Source organism: Pinus tabuliformis, chromosome Q, assembly GCF_031772625.1.
Source record: "Pinus tabuliformis cultivar Carrire ecotype Pingquan chromosome Q, CPIR1, whole genome shotgun sequence".
In the NCBI taxonomy this organism is placed as follows: Eukaryota; Viridiplantae; Streptophyta; class Pinopsida; order Pinales; family Pinaceae; genus Pinus; species Pinus tabuliformis.
The window spans coordinates 820,593,167-820,611,069 of record NC_142296.1 but is presented as its reverse complement, the minus strand read 5'-3'; the positions used below and the strand labels follow the sequence as shown (position 1 = coordinate 820,611,069).

Here is a 17,903-nt window from a genome sequence, read left to right as displayed (position 1 = left end):
CTTTTTAAATTGCCTCTCATTATGTATTTTGTTAGACTTGTTCATCTCTTTCCTTTTAAACTGATTTTCCTCTTCCTTAAAAGGGAATTTTGATGCATAGTTTCCCACTCTTCCACAATTAAAACACTTAAATGAAACTTTTCCTTTATACTTACCTATGCCTTTCTTCAACAATCTGATGAATTTTGCTTCTTCTTCATCAGAACCTAAGCATGACCGCTCCTTTTCTTCTGTGTGCTTGTCTACCTTGAAAGATGCCTCTCTACTGGTTGCCTTTCATTTTGGAATTCTCATCTCATACACTATCAAAGAGCCACGTAGTTGATCTCTGTTCAAGGTATCAAAGTTTGTTGTTTCTTATATAGCTAAAACCTTAGCATTGAATTTATAAGGTAATGACCTCAAAATTTTCTGAACTATTACACTTTCGTTGATTGTTTCACCTAGACCCAGCATGATATTCAAAACTTCATCCACTCTTAGAAATAATTTAGCTATATCTTCATATTCATTCATTTTTAATGTTTCAAACTGATTTCTATAAAATTGTAATTTGGCCATCTTCACCTTTTTATCTCCTTCATGAATATTTTCTAATTTATCCCTAATACCTCTAGCTATCTCACAATGCATTACTTTGATAAATTCAGACTCACGTAGACCTCTCAGAAGTGCATTCATACCTTTTGCATTAGCTACAAAGTTCAGTTTGGCATCTTTATCACTAGTTGTTTCCTTTGGTTCTTCATACCCCATCAATACAACAGACCAGACTTCTACTCCTAGAGACATTAAATATGTCTTCATTCTTACTTTCCAGAAGTCATAGTTTGTACCAGTAAATAGAGGTGCCTTATTTGTTGAACATCCTTCTTGGCTAGCCATTTTACTTACTTAGGACCTCCTTCCAGTTGTTAGACTACTATAGAAGGAACCTGCTCTGGTACCAATTGATATTTGACAAGGGAAATTACTAGGGGGGGTGAATTAGTAATTTATTCATTTAATTCTTCTCAATTTATCTTCTTCATATGCGATTAATGATTTATTTATGTGCTTAATAGTTATTGTATTTATTTTTCATATTTCAAGGAGAACGATTTGCTGATATGTTTACCAAGACTACATTGCATTCATACAACATGCAAGAATCAAACACATGAAGACATGAGATATAAGTGGAAACCCCAAAGAGATAAAACCATGAACTTTTAGGCTGAAAGTGATGTGAAAGAAAGATTCTACACCTTTTTACATCAGAGTTTTTGTAGGCTCCTACCTATAAGAGGCTCCTACCTCAACGAAAGATTCAAATCCCACTAGTTTTCTGCAGGCTATAACCCACAGGAGGCTCCTACCCCAACATGCTACAACATGTTCTTTTTCAAGCTGCAACATAGAAAAGAACAAAATTTTCTCAAGTCATTAGTGCTAGTTACCTCATACCCAATTTTGTTGTCAACGTTTCTGCTAAACTTCTCCTTCTATTTACACTTATTCTCTTCTGCTACTGCTCAACCTTTTATGGTGCAGACCACTTCCATATATGGTAAAAAGGAACACTTTTCCATTCCAAATTGTCTATTTTATAAGAAAGCCCTCTTGGATATTTGTATTATTTGGAGGAATATGAAATGAAACAAAGTCTCCTGGACTTCCAAAACTACTCACAAGATTGTCCTTTCATTTTTAGTTCAGAAACTTGTTTGTAAAAAGAAATAGAGTTGAATTAACACCTCATTCATAAATAATTACAAGAGATAAATCAAATTTGGATTATATACATTTTCTATTCAAACAATTATACATATTCCATATTTTGCCTCAATGTTTAGCTTTCACAATGATTAGCATAAAATTTGCACTTCACATCAATTTTAGCCTTTTACATTCAACACAAATTATCATCAGTGGGTTTAGTAACATCAATAACATTTATTGACATTAATCAAACAACATAACTTGACATCAATGGAAACATTGCCAACACTGAGATCTAAGACATTCTTCAGCCAAGGTATTTTATGTATTTTCTCATGGATTTTTGCCGAATGTATGTTGTAATGAATCTTCCATTGGGTTAATATGAATGAGTAAATGAACCAGTTGCATGGTATTATCTATGTGTATTGTTGTGATTTGTGGGCCTACTCAATTTTTTTTAGGTTGAGGGTCTTTCCTCGTATGAATATGATATCCATAATGATATAATGTTATTATGAATGTATGCTTTAAGATGTATATAGAGTAATGGTTGGATCATCCTTGATATCCTTATAAACCCTTCTTAGTTTCGGTCATGACTCGCCTCGGGTGAGACTTATTATCCCTTGGGGTAGGGTGAAAATTTCGACATTGTCCTAGACTACAATGGACCCTTGTTGGCCCCTTGTGCCTAAACCCAGGGTCTTTCCCTGATGACATTTTTGTGCCAACAAATGGTTCCGTTGTTGGGACCTGAAATCAGAAGCACTGGTTTGGACTATGGTGACAAGGATATTTAAGAAGGAGATTTGGGATTGGTGGTATAACTGAGTAGATCGGTTCATGTCAGAGCAGGCTACCTGTCGAGGCCAACCTATCACTAAAGTACGTGGAGAGATTTTGTACTCAGAGGTCGCGAGTGATCAATACAAGATCTTCTAGTGTAAGTTTCTGAAGGCTTATATAACTGGTTGAGGAGGCTAAAAGTAAAGAGTCGGCCAGAAGGAACTACGCTAGCACATCGCTACTAGGTTCCCGGAGACCTTGTAACTCTTCAACATTTGGATAGTGAGTTGATGAGAGCAGTATATTTCTGGGTACAAACTATTGTAGAAGGGTACGAAGTTGAATTCACGGCAGAGAATTATCAATGCTTTTCAAAGGTGGATGCATTGTTCAGATTGAGATTAAGAGAAAAACTAGTGAACAAAGTGCCTTTGTGGATTAAGATGTTTATGGTTGAAGAAGGGTTGTTACCTTTACTTGTAGAAACTATGGTAGCGTAAAACCCCAGTACTGGGGGAAGGGCCTAAGGGGAGAATGCTACCATTTGGGGAAATGTAGATGTTGCTAAAGGAATAGACATAGAAGGCTTGTAAAGAGCTAGAGACATTAAGGCACAAAGGAGAGGGCTACTAGCACAAAAGTGGCAGGAAAGAGCAGTATAAGCGCTAAATAAGAGATGTATGGGACCCCACCAAGCACGAGCGGTGTCAAGGAGCCCGAAAGAAGGAAAGAGTATGGAGAAAGACATAGAAAAAGAAAGGGATGGTGACTGGATGGATAGGAGCTAGGAGAATGACAGGGACTCTCCCTTACAGGTTGCGGGTAAGATGCCAGGAGGAAGCACTAGCAACAACTATGAAGAGGAGATGAAAGGTCAGATGTGTGATGTGATGAGAAGATTGTTCGTCAAGGATGATATGTTGGCTAGGGTTCAATAGTAGAATCTGCAAAGTTTAGGTAGTGTTCACTCTGACCTTCCCCTAGTGCTTTACAGAAACCCTGACAAAATTTTTGCTAAGTTTATTAAAGTAATACGAGTACACATTATGCATGAAAAATATAAAGTGAGTTTTAATACATCCATTAGTAATCTAGGGTTACAAGGATCTTAGAAACCAAGAAACAAAGGATTTGTGCTCTTAGCACACACTTGAATCAACATGGCAGGGTCCCTTACTAGATATCTTGAGTTTGATGGTAGAGGGAATGAAGACGTAGAACAACATTGGTACCTATGTGAAGCCATATGGAGATCACACCAGACACGAGATAATGTAAAGTTGATTGAGTTCCAGACCACATTAAGAGAAAGGGCTCTAAGATGGTTTATCAAATTGGGAGAATAGAACTAGAATCCTTTAGTGGATGACATTAAGAGAGGCTTCGTTCAAGAATTCAAGGTGCCACAAACAAATCAATAGGGATTGTTTGAGCTATGGGATATCAAGAAAAAATAAGGAGATACTACTTGGGAATTGATACAGAGGTTTAAATATGCTATTGGCAAGCTGAGCTATACCATATATCCCAACCATCAGAGAGATTTTTTCATTAAAGCGCTCTTACCCCTTACAAGAACACCGTTGACACAACAAAATATTGGAACTCTCCAAGATGCCCTAGAGGAATCATCGCACATAGAAGCCATGGTAGGATACCCACATGAATATCGAGGAGGGATGGGATCACTATACCCATCGATCATGGGCCTCCAAAATCAAATTTCTAGTATGACATAGTGTTGGCTTGATGGGCCCTGATCCAGGTTTAGCTTTAAGCAGCCAAGCAAATCCCTACACTACTGGCTCTTTCGACATCAATCCGCGGAGCATGGACTGAAGTATCACCGGAAGCAGTATGGGGGGATGCAGGAACCAAATTTCTACACCCTAAGATACTCGTGATGTCGATATTATACCTTAACCACTGTCTTCGTGCAAATTGATAAGCCTTGAGGGCTTATCGATGTATTTCTTCTTTTGTCTTTCAAAACCTCCACAAAGGTATTCAACTGTCCTTCGCGCAACCCTAAACGATGATTCAAGCACTTACGCGCCTCTATAATTAGGTTACTGACTTGTTTCCCAAATTGTCTTAAGTATTAGCCAACTTTACCATGCAATTAAGATTATCCTCGCATAAACATATATTATTACTTACATTCATGTAACAGATGGAAACATATATTTTCACGCATCAACTTAACATTATATCTGAAACTCAACATTCAACATATCATAATCGCAGCATTTATAACAGAAGTGAAATAACGCTTACACAGATGGAAAGTACACAGTAGGTTCAAAACACGTCTCTTTATTAATGATTCAGATTTTCAATATAGACTCTAACTGCCCTACACACACAGCTGTAGGGGTCCGCACACTCAGTTGCGGACTTCTACCCTAGGCCTCTGCGCACTTAGCTATAGAGCCTCTTCATTCACTAAGACTCCCACTCTTAGCTCTCACAAACCTATTACATCAATGACTAATGCCTACTGAACTTCCTTAGACTCTCTAAGACTCTCCTTTTTATACAATCCCATGGTTCGCAGACCAAGGGAAGATCTCCAAAACCGACACAACCTATCTAGACTAAGGGCGAAACCCCTCTTTGAATTTAGATATATACAAGCTCCACGACCACAAAATGTGGAGATTTTACATTCTTTATACAAAATTCAGGCCTTCTGCCCCAAAACTTAGGTTTGTAATCCCAAAATTGACCCCCAGGGGACCTGTTCCCAATAGGCCCCCAACAAAAACATGGTGACTTGCCCTCGAGTCACTTGGATGGCATGGAGATCTTGTTACGAAGACCTCCCAGCTCCACTTGGGCAACTACTACCTCGGTGGTGCACAGCGTTACCACCTGCTTCATCTCTTCGACCAACTACTCTATCGCTGGCCCTGTGCTATCATCCTGTAGCTTCTGCTGAGTCTCCTGTAGACTGGGTAGCTTACCTTCAATGGTGGTTGTGATCATGTAGGCCTCATCCAACTAAGGCTTCAAGAGAGCCTTCAGCATGGCTTCCTTTTGCTGAGCTGTGTCTATCTATTCTTTCAATGCCATGACCTCCTGCAACTTCGCGAGTCTCTGCGTGATGGCAATAGTGCACGCTATCACTTTAACCTCATCATAGCACTGTTGTAGTTCCCACGCTTTTGTCTCCATCCTCTAGACATTGGGGTGTTCTTTCAGGCTAGTGAGTACCTCAAGTGACTTCTCAAAAAGTGTAGTGTAGTCTATCACTACACTCACTACTGTTGCTATCACATCTGTCACGGCAGTCGTGCATTGCTCCCTGACTTCTGATGGAGTCAATGGTTGGGCCTTCAACTGAAATTCTGCAATTTTGAGGTTCAGCTCCAGTTGAACCTTTTCCAATTCTGTGTGTGCATCATACACTCCCATAGTGAGTTTTCAAACCTGCACATCTACTGGCTTAGCCTCGAGAATGGCTAGTTTTGGGACAGTTATGCATGCCTCATTCACAACCTTGATTATGTGTTGATTCTTGTTTGTCAGGTCTGTCACAAGCTAAACAATGGAGTCTCTCTGCACACGTTTTTGACCTTTTTATCGTTGATCACCTATAAAGCATGCTGTTCACAGGCCCAAAGTTCTGTAATCACACCATCCTATAGAAGGTGAAGTGCCTCACTAGGAAGCATGGCCAAGTTAAGTCCCACCCCCTTGAGGGCACTAAAAGTGGGCCTATTAGCTTTAGTTTCCATTGTCAATACTCCATCTGGCAGTATTATGGCTCAGGAGTCCCTTGCGCATAGCATCCTTGCAGCTTCTCAGGTGCCAAGGGCCGAACTGGTGGACCACACACTAGTTTGAATCTGTGATACATGGATCTGCAGCTCATGTAGACCCATCTGGATAACTCCCAAAACATGTTGCTGCTGCTGCTCGAACTTTTGCGACAATTCCATGGTGGCATCCCGCACTGCGTCCCCTATATCATTCAGATCTCCCTCTATTAGGGTGATCAAATCCAGAGAGGTCTTGCTAGCTTTGTACTTCTTCCTCAGCCCTACCTTTTATGGTCCTATGGTGCCCTTGATATGGAATGGAGTCATCTCTGGGTTCGCTCCTCCCTACTCCATCTGTTCCTCCTCTTCTTCCTCTATTTTTGGTGAAGGTGGTTTATGATCTCCATGCTCCTCTTCTCCTACCTTCCCACCCGATTGTTGTGCAGCAGTGCACTTTACCTTAGCCTTGTCATCAACCTCCATTTTCCTTTTCATTGCCAATTGTGCCATCTTCAGCTTGGCCTCTTCCTTCTTGCATTGTGCAACAGACTTGCTCGATCCCATAGCCAAGTCCAAGACAGTGCACCACTCTGCCGGCCAGTGGTCAAGGACCGCATTGATCACGTCATCTGTTTCCAAATAGGGCAAGTCATGCCACTTCTGCTCGGGGTCCTTTCGTGCCCGTATTGAGACGTGGTGGAAGTTAGCCTTGAATTCCATGTACTACTACAATCTGTCAAAATTGGTAGGTGACAACCATGGCTTACGGTTGATGGCCATATGCACGTTCATCTCCATCAAGATACAAAATAGCTTGCTATCCTTTATCTGCTGGGGATCCTTAGTTGCCCACAGTGAAGCGTACCTCACTGCCTCTAGTAGGTCCAACAGGACCGGAGGAAACTGACTGTCTTCGGGTAGCTCCCATGCTACCAACATTATGGACAACAAGAGCCATGCATAGTGAAATGGCTTGTTGAGATCTTGCACTTGACGGTAGTTTGCGAGGAACTCACCGCAGAGGTAGTAGGCCTGATTAAATTGAACTCCCTTCGCACATTGGGCCGCCAAAGCTACGACTGGTGCCTCCACTTCATCTGTGCGACACTTCCACATGACCTTCCCTGCCAAGAGTTGTGTTTCCACTTTAACCACGGGCTCAACGATACTCGTAATGGCTTAGCCTTGCTGCTTCATTATCATTTTGAAATTTTACTTCATGGCCTCGACGAGGGCATGCTCGCCAGCCTTTCAGCCAAACGCCATGGCCAAATTGTCCCTTGTGTATGGCAGCCATGTGCTCCTATGGATTAGCATAACAGTGATGGGTATCGGCTCCTCCAGCCATAGACACCCATCATGTACCAAGCACAATAGCTTCTTGATCACCACCATTGTGATGGGCATGTGGTTGTAATGCGGCACCTATAGCAGGTTGGGCAGTCCTACCTTATCCACACCTCTCATCCACTTCTGCAATTCCAACGCGGTCATTCCAATGGTTTTGTGGAACACGCAGTGCATGAGTTGGTCCATTGCTATATGAGGAAACTCCTTAGTGTCCGCTAAATCATAATCTTCTAATTTCAAAAGGGGGACATGCCCCAAGCACGGTGCTTTGAACACAATTTGATTCGGTAGGAGGGGTGTGTGCAGGGTGACCTTACTCTCATCAATGTCTTTGGGCAACTTGGTCTTGCCCCTGCATGAAGGAATGTACCTAGGTAGCTTAGTGATGGGGTTAGACCCCTCAATTTCAACATCCTCTGTTTCCACCCCAACATCCTTATCATCCATTGAGATATCCTCAATCTCTTCTTCTTCTGGCTCTAGGTTAATTGTCTTACCCTTTTCTTATGTGGTGGGCTTATCCTTCTATGGGTGTTTCTTGGGAGATGTGTGCACCAGCTATGGTGTCGTGGCCTGCTTGCCCTTATTGTTCTTGGGACTCTCCTTGGTCAGGGTAGGCCTTGGTCTAGGCACCCATGGAGACTTTGGTACTTCAGCTGGTATCTCTATAGGCGCAACCTCGGGGGCAGCTCCTTCTGTTGCCATAACGACCTCCCGGAACAACTCCTTCGATTGTCATTGCTTCAACGTCCATGGTTGCTACTCTTAGAATAATGTCATGGATGATTTTGCAGGAAGTTTCCAAAAATTGATCGAACACTGGGCAATCAAGTAGCTCGTTGAAAAATGTGCAGTTCATGCACATCACACAACATAACTCACAATTTCTCAATATGCAAAATGTTTTCCGCTGGGTGGTCATATGTAATTTATAGGCCATTTTGAATTCAAATCTGACTGTTCCCCCCAAAATCATATCATTAATGCTATATTGGCGGCATATTTTCAGAGATCTTTCCCATAAATTCTGACTTAAATGCCACCCCCTGTTCCATTTGGTAATTTTTTCATTGTCAAATCATGAACAATGACTTTAACGGTCACTTTTCAGCTACTTTGCATGGTTACTACCTTGGTAACACAACTCTCTGCGCGTTGTTGTGGACTATGTGACACTCCCTCATTCCGCGTAGTTCTCCAACCTAGGCAGTGTAGTTTATAGTCTCGCGCCTCCTTTTAGCTGCCTAGAGTGCTAAGACAGTGCTACCTTCATATAGTCACCTAGTTGGATCATGGTGTATGGCTTCAATCAGCTGCCATTCACCTTCCCTGGGAAGGGTTCTCCATTCAATTTAACCAAGTGAACTACTCCACCAATGGTAATCTCCTTGATGATGTATGGCCCCAGCCAGTGCATCCTAAATTTCCCTAGAAATTTATCAAATTTACTGTCACATAACAAGGCTAGATCATTTACCTTGAAGGTGCGTAGTTTGATGTGCCGATCATGCCATGCCTTTTCATGCTCCTTTTGAACTTGTTGATGAAATCCAGCTAAAACTCGATCCTCCTTAAGCTCTGCTAGTTGCACAAGCCTCTCTTCTAGGGCTCTGCGTCCTCCATTCCTATGAGTGTTGCTATGTGCAGACTAGGTATAATGTATTCCATTGGCATCATAGCTTCTATGCCATACACGAGTCTGAATGGCATTTGCCTAGTCAACTTCTTGCAAGTCATTGTGTAGGCCCATAGCACTACTGGTATGCACACATTTGAGTCATTTTGCTAAGCATTGTAGACATTCATCAGTGCGCTCTCCAATATATTATTGAATGCTTCCACCATCCCATTAGCTTGCGGGTGATAAGGTGTACTTTTCTGATGATATACCTGAAATTCCTCCATCACTGCGCTGATTGTTTTGTTAAGAAAGTGTGTATTGTGATTGCTCATCAAGATCTTTGGACAACCAAATCTTGTCAACACATATTCAAAAATAAATTTTGTTTTAGTCATGCCTGTACAATCCTTCACAGGCTGTGCCTCCACCCACCTAGTCAAGTACTCAGTCGTGGTGATGATGTACTGTGCACCCATCTTCTTTCCTTGAGGTTAAATTGGACCCACAAAGTCTACTGCCCACTTCTCGAAAGGTTGTAACGTCACCTGTGGCATCAGAGGTAGTTCATCCCTTTGCAACGGCCTGCCAGTCCTTTGACATGCATCACATGCCCATATGCTTTCGAATCCTTATGCAGGGTTGGCCACCACAACCTAGCATATAGAACCTTCTGCGTTGTTGCTTTCCCTGCATAATGTCCTCCTGCAGCTTCTCCATAACCCTCCGAGAGGATGTTGCTTCATTCAAAGTCAGGTACATAACGTCACAATATTTCATCTGATCCCATTTTATACAGGTTTCCTGCAATGACAGAGAAGTCTGCCACACACACCACTAACTCCTTCTTATGTTGGCTTGTATACCCTTTTGGAGTAGTTCCCGTCATCAGGAAGTGTATGATATCTTCAAAGTGGTTGTCTGTGATGCGCACTGCAAAGAGCTGTGCGTCAGGTAGCCCCTCCTCCAAATTAGCAGGCTCCTCTCCTGTTTAAATGCACGATAGATGATCAAGTCTTGGATTCAGTCATCCTGGCTTCACAATAACTTCAAAGTCATACTCCTAGAACAAAAATAACCATCTGAAAATCTTCCTCCTCAACATAGGCTTATTGACCAAGTACTTCAATTTAGAATGATTAAAATTTCCACCTAACAAATAGTGCCTAAACTTTTGGAGCACGTGCACCATAGCTAATCCTTCACACTTTGTTGTGGAATAATTTTTCTCTGCTTTAGACAGCTTCCTGCTTGCGAACGCTATAGGGTGATCCAGTTCTCCCTCACTGGCCTGTGTTAGCATGGCCCCCAGCGCAATGCATGATGTGTTCATGTGCACATGAAATTCCTTCTTCAAGTCCGGGAAGACTAGGATTGGTGTGGTGACCATTTTCTCTTTCAACACATCCAAGCTCTTCTGACATTCATCATTCCAACATAACGCAACATCCTTTTTCAACGATTTCTCCATATTCATGGTGATGTGGGCATAGCTCTTGATGAACTTCCTATAGTACTTGGTATGACCTAGAATTGTGTGCAACTGCTTCACATTCCTTGGCACCTCCAAGTTGATTATCACTATGGCCTTCGTGGGGTCTACCATCAATCTTTGTCTGCATACCACATGACCCAGCAAGATCCCAAAAGGGAAACAAAACATACACTTCTTCAGATTGAGCCCGATCTTATCTCTCACAGGTATCCATCATCAAGTGCAGAGTTGCCACATGGTGCTTGACCAACCCAAACAATGTCCAATCATCAAAGTATACCTCCAGAAACTTATGAGTGAAGTCTTTGAATGCCGCAATGACTACGCATGAAAAGAGTACTGGTGCATTCTTTAGCCCGAAAGGCATTACGGTGTACTGAAAATATTCCCATTCAGTGACTAAGGTCATCTTGCTTCTATCTTCAGGCATGATTTTGATCTGATGGTACTCAGAGAACCCATTAGTGAAAGAGTATGCTTCTTAGCTGCCTACATTATCTAGGACCTCATTAGTGAACGGGGTCGGGAATGGATCATGCACACAAGCATCATTCAATTTCCAGAGATCCATGCATATCCTTAATTCTTCTTTTTGTTCCTTTTCCTGAACCACTATCGGGCTTACCTAATCAGATTCTTCCACTAGTTCAATAATTCCTGCCGTGAGCATCTTATCTAACTTAACACGGACCCTTCCCTTATACTTCAGATTAAGGTGGTAAGGTCTTTGTTTTACAGGTTTTGCGTCTAGTTTCAGGGTGATATTCATGACACCTAGATCTCCTATTATCCCCTTCAAATCAAAAAACTTCGGGGGGAACAAATCCTGATATTCGCGGAGGAGCTCAGCGACCTTGTCTATCGACGTATCATCCCAATAGTCCCCAACCTTTGCAAATTTCGGTTCCGCCTCTGTGCCAATGTTGACCTACCTAGTTTTTAGTGGTGCGGTTATGTCTAGATCTTCTATATATGGACCTTCAACCTCACGGTGACCCTCAGTTTCTGGAATATTAATCTTTCTGGGATCCTCATCTTCCTCTTTAGCGGTCACGTTATAGAATTCCAACGTGTGGTTCAACTGGGTAGTCCAATCAGGTTGAATTAGGTCCAAAGGATCTTGTGGTATCTTAAAGATAACTGCTTTAACCTCATGTAGCGTCATGTCAATACAGTCAAACCCATCCCCAAAGCTGAATGTCATTATAAACCCCTGGCGCAAGATGTTCCATTCTTTAGTGCCATGGCGGAGCTCTATTTTCAAGTACCAATTCATTGGCATGACATCCAGGGCATGGAAAAACAGATGCACCCATTTAGGCTGGGGATCCATTCCATGAGCCTTAGTCCATTTGGCTAGGTGACCACGCGGATCATCCCTTCCATCAAACTTGTTTATCATCCGCACTTTCGACTGTCCAAAACATATTATCATCATCCTCATATAATTGCGCCAATCACCGAAATTATCCTTGTGCATACCCCACCATCTTGTAGGCATAGTGCGTAGTACCCATTCCAAGGCCTGGAAGCGATGTTTCTCCAAAACTTCTCTCTCAAATTCATTCAAAAAGTGATCAACATCAGTTAGCCCATCACAGTGAGGCAAATCTATTACTTTTGATGACACACAGTGCAATGACTTGGTCATCATATTACAATTTATCATAGATACTTCATGCAGTCGATTCTGCTAGTGCTCTAATTCTTGGTTCGAATTTGATGTGCAGGAGCTCTCACGGTCCCATGCGATACACCCATATTCTGTTGGATTTTCCCAATTCTGGTCTCACACCATTATCTTGTAACTCTAGTCTAAATCATCATCACTTTCATAATCACGGACTAGTTTTGTATAGCGTGGTCCTTCTGCAAGCTCCAGCAGCACCACTATGCGGAGAGACTTCTTTTCAAATATCATCTTTCGCTTCTTTAGGTTGATTACCCCATTCAAGTCAGTGGCCCAATCGATTTCAAGGAGTGTAGGGTAGGGATTTCTATCATCCACAATGTCTATTACCTCAAAATACGCCAGTGCACTTGTGCCTTCGATGTCAACTGTTACCCCTTGCAACCTCCCCATCAGGATAATTTTATGTTGATTCACCATCCTTAATTGGATCAGAGACTACTAGAGCACAGGTCTCCCCATTCTTTCCCATGTCTGCTTTGGAAAAACATTCGTGTCAGACCCCAGATCTAGGATAACTTGGTCCATTTCATATTCCCCTATTTGCGTAGTGAGTCTCATCTCACGCCCAGTCCTTACCTTATACTTGCCAAGCTTTTTGACTAGGCATGGTTCACTAGTAGCTCCATCCTTGCCAGCGCACCGATTGATCAATTCCTGTAGGCCCTTCACAGCCTTACTATCATGGATAAATTTCATGTAGGTTTCCAAGAATGTGGTAATCATGGATGGGTCCATTTCTTCAACTTGTTTCTCTTGACTTCCTGAGGTAGATGCCTCAGCAAAGCTTTTCTTTGCTTCCATAAATGTTTCTTTTACGTGCTCCAAATCAAACCCAGTCTTCCTTTCTCATGCGTTGTGGACCCATTCACCTTTTGCAGGTCACTTGCCTTTGTCCTCCCTAGTCGTAGTTCTGCTTTGCAACATAATGTTTACCTTAGGATCTTCCTCGCAAGGCTCAGCCCTCATCATCTGGAGGTTCTATGTCGGCTATAGAGGCTGTGCACCCTTTTCATGAATCTTAGCCAAAAATATAGGGAAATCCTCAATTGCATGGTCAAACTGAGTACAATAGCAGCATGACATTCACGTTAGATTCAGACAGTCCCTCAAGTAGTGTCCTAGGCCTCCACAATTGTAATAAATTAGCTGTCCTCGACCTCTAATAGGCCCTCCTCCACCTCGGCCTTGGCCACACCCCTGATACTCACCTCGCATTCCACCAATGCCTTGGTTCGTAGGCCATATTTCTACCTGCACCCTGTATGCAGGTGTCCTATCCATAATTAATTTGTAACTATAGCAATTGTGCTTGTCATGACCTACGGATTGACAAAAAATGTAGAAGAGCTGTTGTGGTGTCTGTACAAATTTTTGCAGCAAATGGAAATTGTCGGTCGCATGTTTCCGAGTCACCTAGCATATAGCACACCATAGCGCGGGCCCTGCAGTTGGCCTACTACAGCCTCTGGCCATAGAGCCATTGGTCCCCCTACTACAACATAGTTCTCGAAGACTAGGCAGTGATCCTTGTCATGCCCCTAACCTTTGCATTTTGGGCACCAAACTTCTTCACGTGCCTCTGGCCAAGTTGTTTTGTCCTTCTTCAGAATTTGCATTTCGAACAAAGGTTTTTCAACTACGCATGAATCTCCGCAACCCCCATATTAGCATCCTACATTGGTGTCTCATGCAGTCTCATCGTGATTTCCAAAGCTTCTGCCTAGGTTCCAATATTTTGTTGTGATAGTGCAACCCTTAGGTGGGGCAGGAGTGAGGCCATGAACCATTCGAGGTGCTGCCCATCAGTTAGGTTCATGTTGGCTTCATGGATCATACACTTCAATCTTTGATCTAAATCCCATGGTGTCTCCTTAGGATTCATCGTGATCTCCTTGAATCCCACAATCGACTATGCTTGAGACTTAGGTCTATTGAATTCTCTATTCAGCGTGGCCTGGATATATACCAATGTGGATGTTGGGTTATCAGTACTATACTTAATGTACCATGTTAGTGCGTGGTCCTACAAAGCACTAACCAATGTGGATTTATTCATTTGGTCGTCTGTGATACCCTGAGCTTCCCATATAGTCGTCACTCAAAGGAGGCTCGATTAGTGGGCTATACTTAGGACCTTTTCTTCCTCCTTCCTTGAAAGAATTTCCACTTTGCGTAACTCCAAACATCAAGGTAACCGCATGACCTACTTTTCACACAAGAACATCTTAATCCAAGTATTTAGTGACTTCAAATACTTACCTTGCAGTCCTTTAAAGAAACGACGCTCTGCTTCACTGTAACTGATAGAAGTATCGACCGTGAACTCTGTCACAAATCCTCCTATGATGCGATCGAGCCAATGGTCGACAGCACACACGATCTTATCTTTAGAGTCTTCCAATATCCTTACTAACTCCAGTGTCCAAAAAATTGGATTATCAAGCCTCCACCTTCCTTGGTCGTCTGCCAACTTCGCCATCCACATGTATAACTCAATCGGGAAGGAAGAGAAGAATATTTTTTGTATTTCTGTGTACAGATCTCTATCCAACCACTATTCTTTCGTCAATCGCGGATTCTTGTTCTTATGCACCGTGAATTCGTGGATCTTTCTATCCAAGAAATTTTCGATCTCTTTCTTAGTTGGATTCCAATGATACGACATCACACATATCATTATGCAGATCCCAGTCCCGACAACAGAACCATTTCTTGGCTTGATGGGCCCTAACCAAGGTTCAACGTTAAGCAACCAAGAAAATCCCTACACTACTGGCCCTTTCGGCATCAATTCACAGAGCGTGGACTAAAGTCTCACCCGAAGCAGTATGGGGGGGTACAAGAACCAATTTTCTACACCCTGAGATGGTCGTGATGTCGATCTTATACCCTAACCCCTATCTTTCGTAGATCGATAAGCCTTTAGGTCTTATCGATGTACTTCTTCTTTTGTCTTTTATAACCTCTGCGAAGGTATCCAACTATCCTTCGCGTAACCCTAAACGATGATTCAGGAACTTACGCGCCTTCGTAACTAGGTTATTGTCTTGTTTCCCAAATTATCTTAAGTATTAGCCAACTTTACTATGCAATTAAGATTATCCTCACGTAAACATATGCTATCACTTGCGTTCATGTAACATATGGAAACATATCTTTTTGCGCATCAACTTAACATTATATCTTAAACCCAACATTCAACATAGAATAATCACAACATTTATAACATAAGGAAAATAACGCTTACACATATGGAAAGTACACATTAAGTTTAGAACACTTCTCTTTATTGATGATTCAGATTTACAGTACAAACTCTAATTGCCCTGCACACACAGTTGCAGGGGTCTGCGCACTCAGCTATAGACTTCTACCCTAGGCCTCTATGCACTTAGTTGCAGAGCCTCTTCCTCTGCTAACACTCTTGCTCTTAGCTCTCAAAAACCTATTACATCGATGACTCATGACTACTGAACTGCCTTAGACTCTTTAAGACTCTCCATTTTATAAAATCTCATGGTCTGCGGACCAAGGGAAGATCTCCAAAACCAACACAACCTATCTAAACTAAGGGTAGAAAACCCTTTTTGAATTTAGATATCTTTGCACTCTGCTGTTGAAAATAGCAACAAGAAATGCTAAATATAGAAGTGCTAAAAATAGCACTACCATAAATAGCATTTCGGGATACCTTCCTATTTTAGTTAGTCCTTGAACTAAAATTGAGAAGAAAAATTCAAATTTAATCTTAGCAGTTGTTTGTAAATTAATTAATTAATTCATCTTGAGTTAATTAGTTGTAGAAAATCAAACATGAAGTCTATGTGGGGACATGCAACAATTATCCCATTGATTGAGGAATTTATCCCTTAGTTAAAGAGATAAGGATGAGTTGTAATTAGTTAGCTCAGTTAATTGATTTTAGTCCAGTTAGATTAGTTCAAATAGTTTGTTGAACTAATTGTGAGTTCATTTAGTTAATGCATGCATGCATGTAACTACTGCACTTCAGATAATTGAATATTCTCTCATAAATAACTCATGCATGTTAGTTCAGACAGAGACCCAGTTGAGATCAGATGATGGGATAGTGTACTATCAGTTGCAGGAATATTCTATGGAGGATATCTCTTGCATGCAGAAGGAATTCTTTCCTTGGAGATTGCACAATTACTCATGGGTTTGGTGAGTGTGTGATGAGGCAAATTCACGCAAGTGGTAGCATTGGACCCCAAGGAAAAATGCGCAAGGAAATAGGAGGCTTGGAGGGCTAAGGGAAGGCATATATTGTGCCTATTTAGTCTGTGAGTTGTATTGTTCAATTGCAGAGAGAGCAAGATAGCTTGTGAGCTAATTCTTTGTGTAATCTGAACATATTTCCACTTGTATAATAATATAGAGATCGGGGTTTTTAGCTGAGGCTTTCCCCAGTGTATTCTCTTGTGTTCATGTGTGATTGATTTCTCTTCATCTGTTATATGTGTTCTATTTGATCTTGCTCATATTCGATTAAGATTCCACAAGTTTGTTGTAGAAGTAGATCTTGTATTTTGCTTTAGTATATTGCATAATCTATTGGTCTACAGTGGGAATTTCTACATGGTATCAGAGAAAGGGTGATCAAAGTGAAGAATGGTATACAAGAAGGGAGAAGTTTGAAGTTTGAGGTTCCTGAATATAGAAATCGAGTTCTTATCACATCTCAATTTCACCAATGGAATTTAATGGTTTAAGACTCGAGTATACCCTTGATGGCAGCTCAAATTATATAGCCTAGAAGGATCACATGTAAGCAGTATTAGAAGACAATGATCTAAAGGACTTCATTGATCAAGAAGTCCCCAAGCCAGCAATAGCTAATGCTACATAATTGGTGGAATGGAAGAAATGTGTGGCTAAAGCAAGGAGAATCCTCCTGGAGGGAGTTTGAGACCACATTGTCTCGAGCCTCCATGGGTAGGAGACACCATTTTCGATGTGAAAAACATTGAAAGATCTATATCAGAACATCAACGATTAGAGGAATCTGGCGCTAAAAGACAAGCTTCAGAGAATAAAGTGTGAAAAGGGCGACACTATCTCTACATATCTAAACAAGCTCACCACCTGCAAGGATGAGCTTGGAAGTGTAGGGATCACGACAGCCGATGATGACATGGTAAGTCTTACACTCCTCGGTCCTCCTAAGAGTTAGCATAGCTACCAAGGCTCGGTTAATGGAAGACAGAAACTACCAGATTGGGAACGACTTTGGTCAGATCTGATGCAGGAGGAGATAAGAAGAACCACCAGATATGTATCTTCATCAAAAAAAGATTATGAAGAAAATCTAGCCTTAGCAAGTAAGGTCAGGAAAGGGAAAGGAACGCGTCCCATCTCAAATCTAGTTCTTCCCCTGGTGGGAAGAATTTTGACAAATCAAAAGTGTGATGCTTTCATTGTCATGAAGTGGGACATTATGCTATGAATTGTCCACAGAAGAAATCCAAGAAG

The 17,903-nt window shown here is 41.7% G+C and overlaps 1 protein-coding gene across 1 annotated transcript; it reads right to left on the bottom strand.

Moving 5' to 3' along the window:
• Nucleotides 1-357: 357 nt before the first annotated feature.
• Nucleotides 358-885, bottom strand: LOC149222161 (uncharacterized). The gene has a single exon (XM_089387521.1). The coding sequence runs from the start codon at nt 883-885 to the stop codon at nt 358-360; it is 528 nt and encodes a 175-aa protein (XP_089243647.1).
• Between the last annotated feature and the right edge of the window lie 17,018 nt (nt 886-17,903).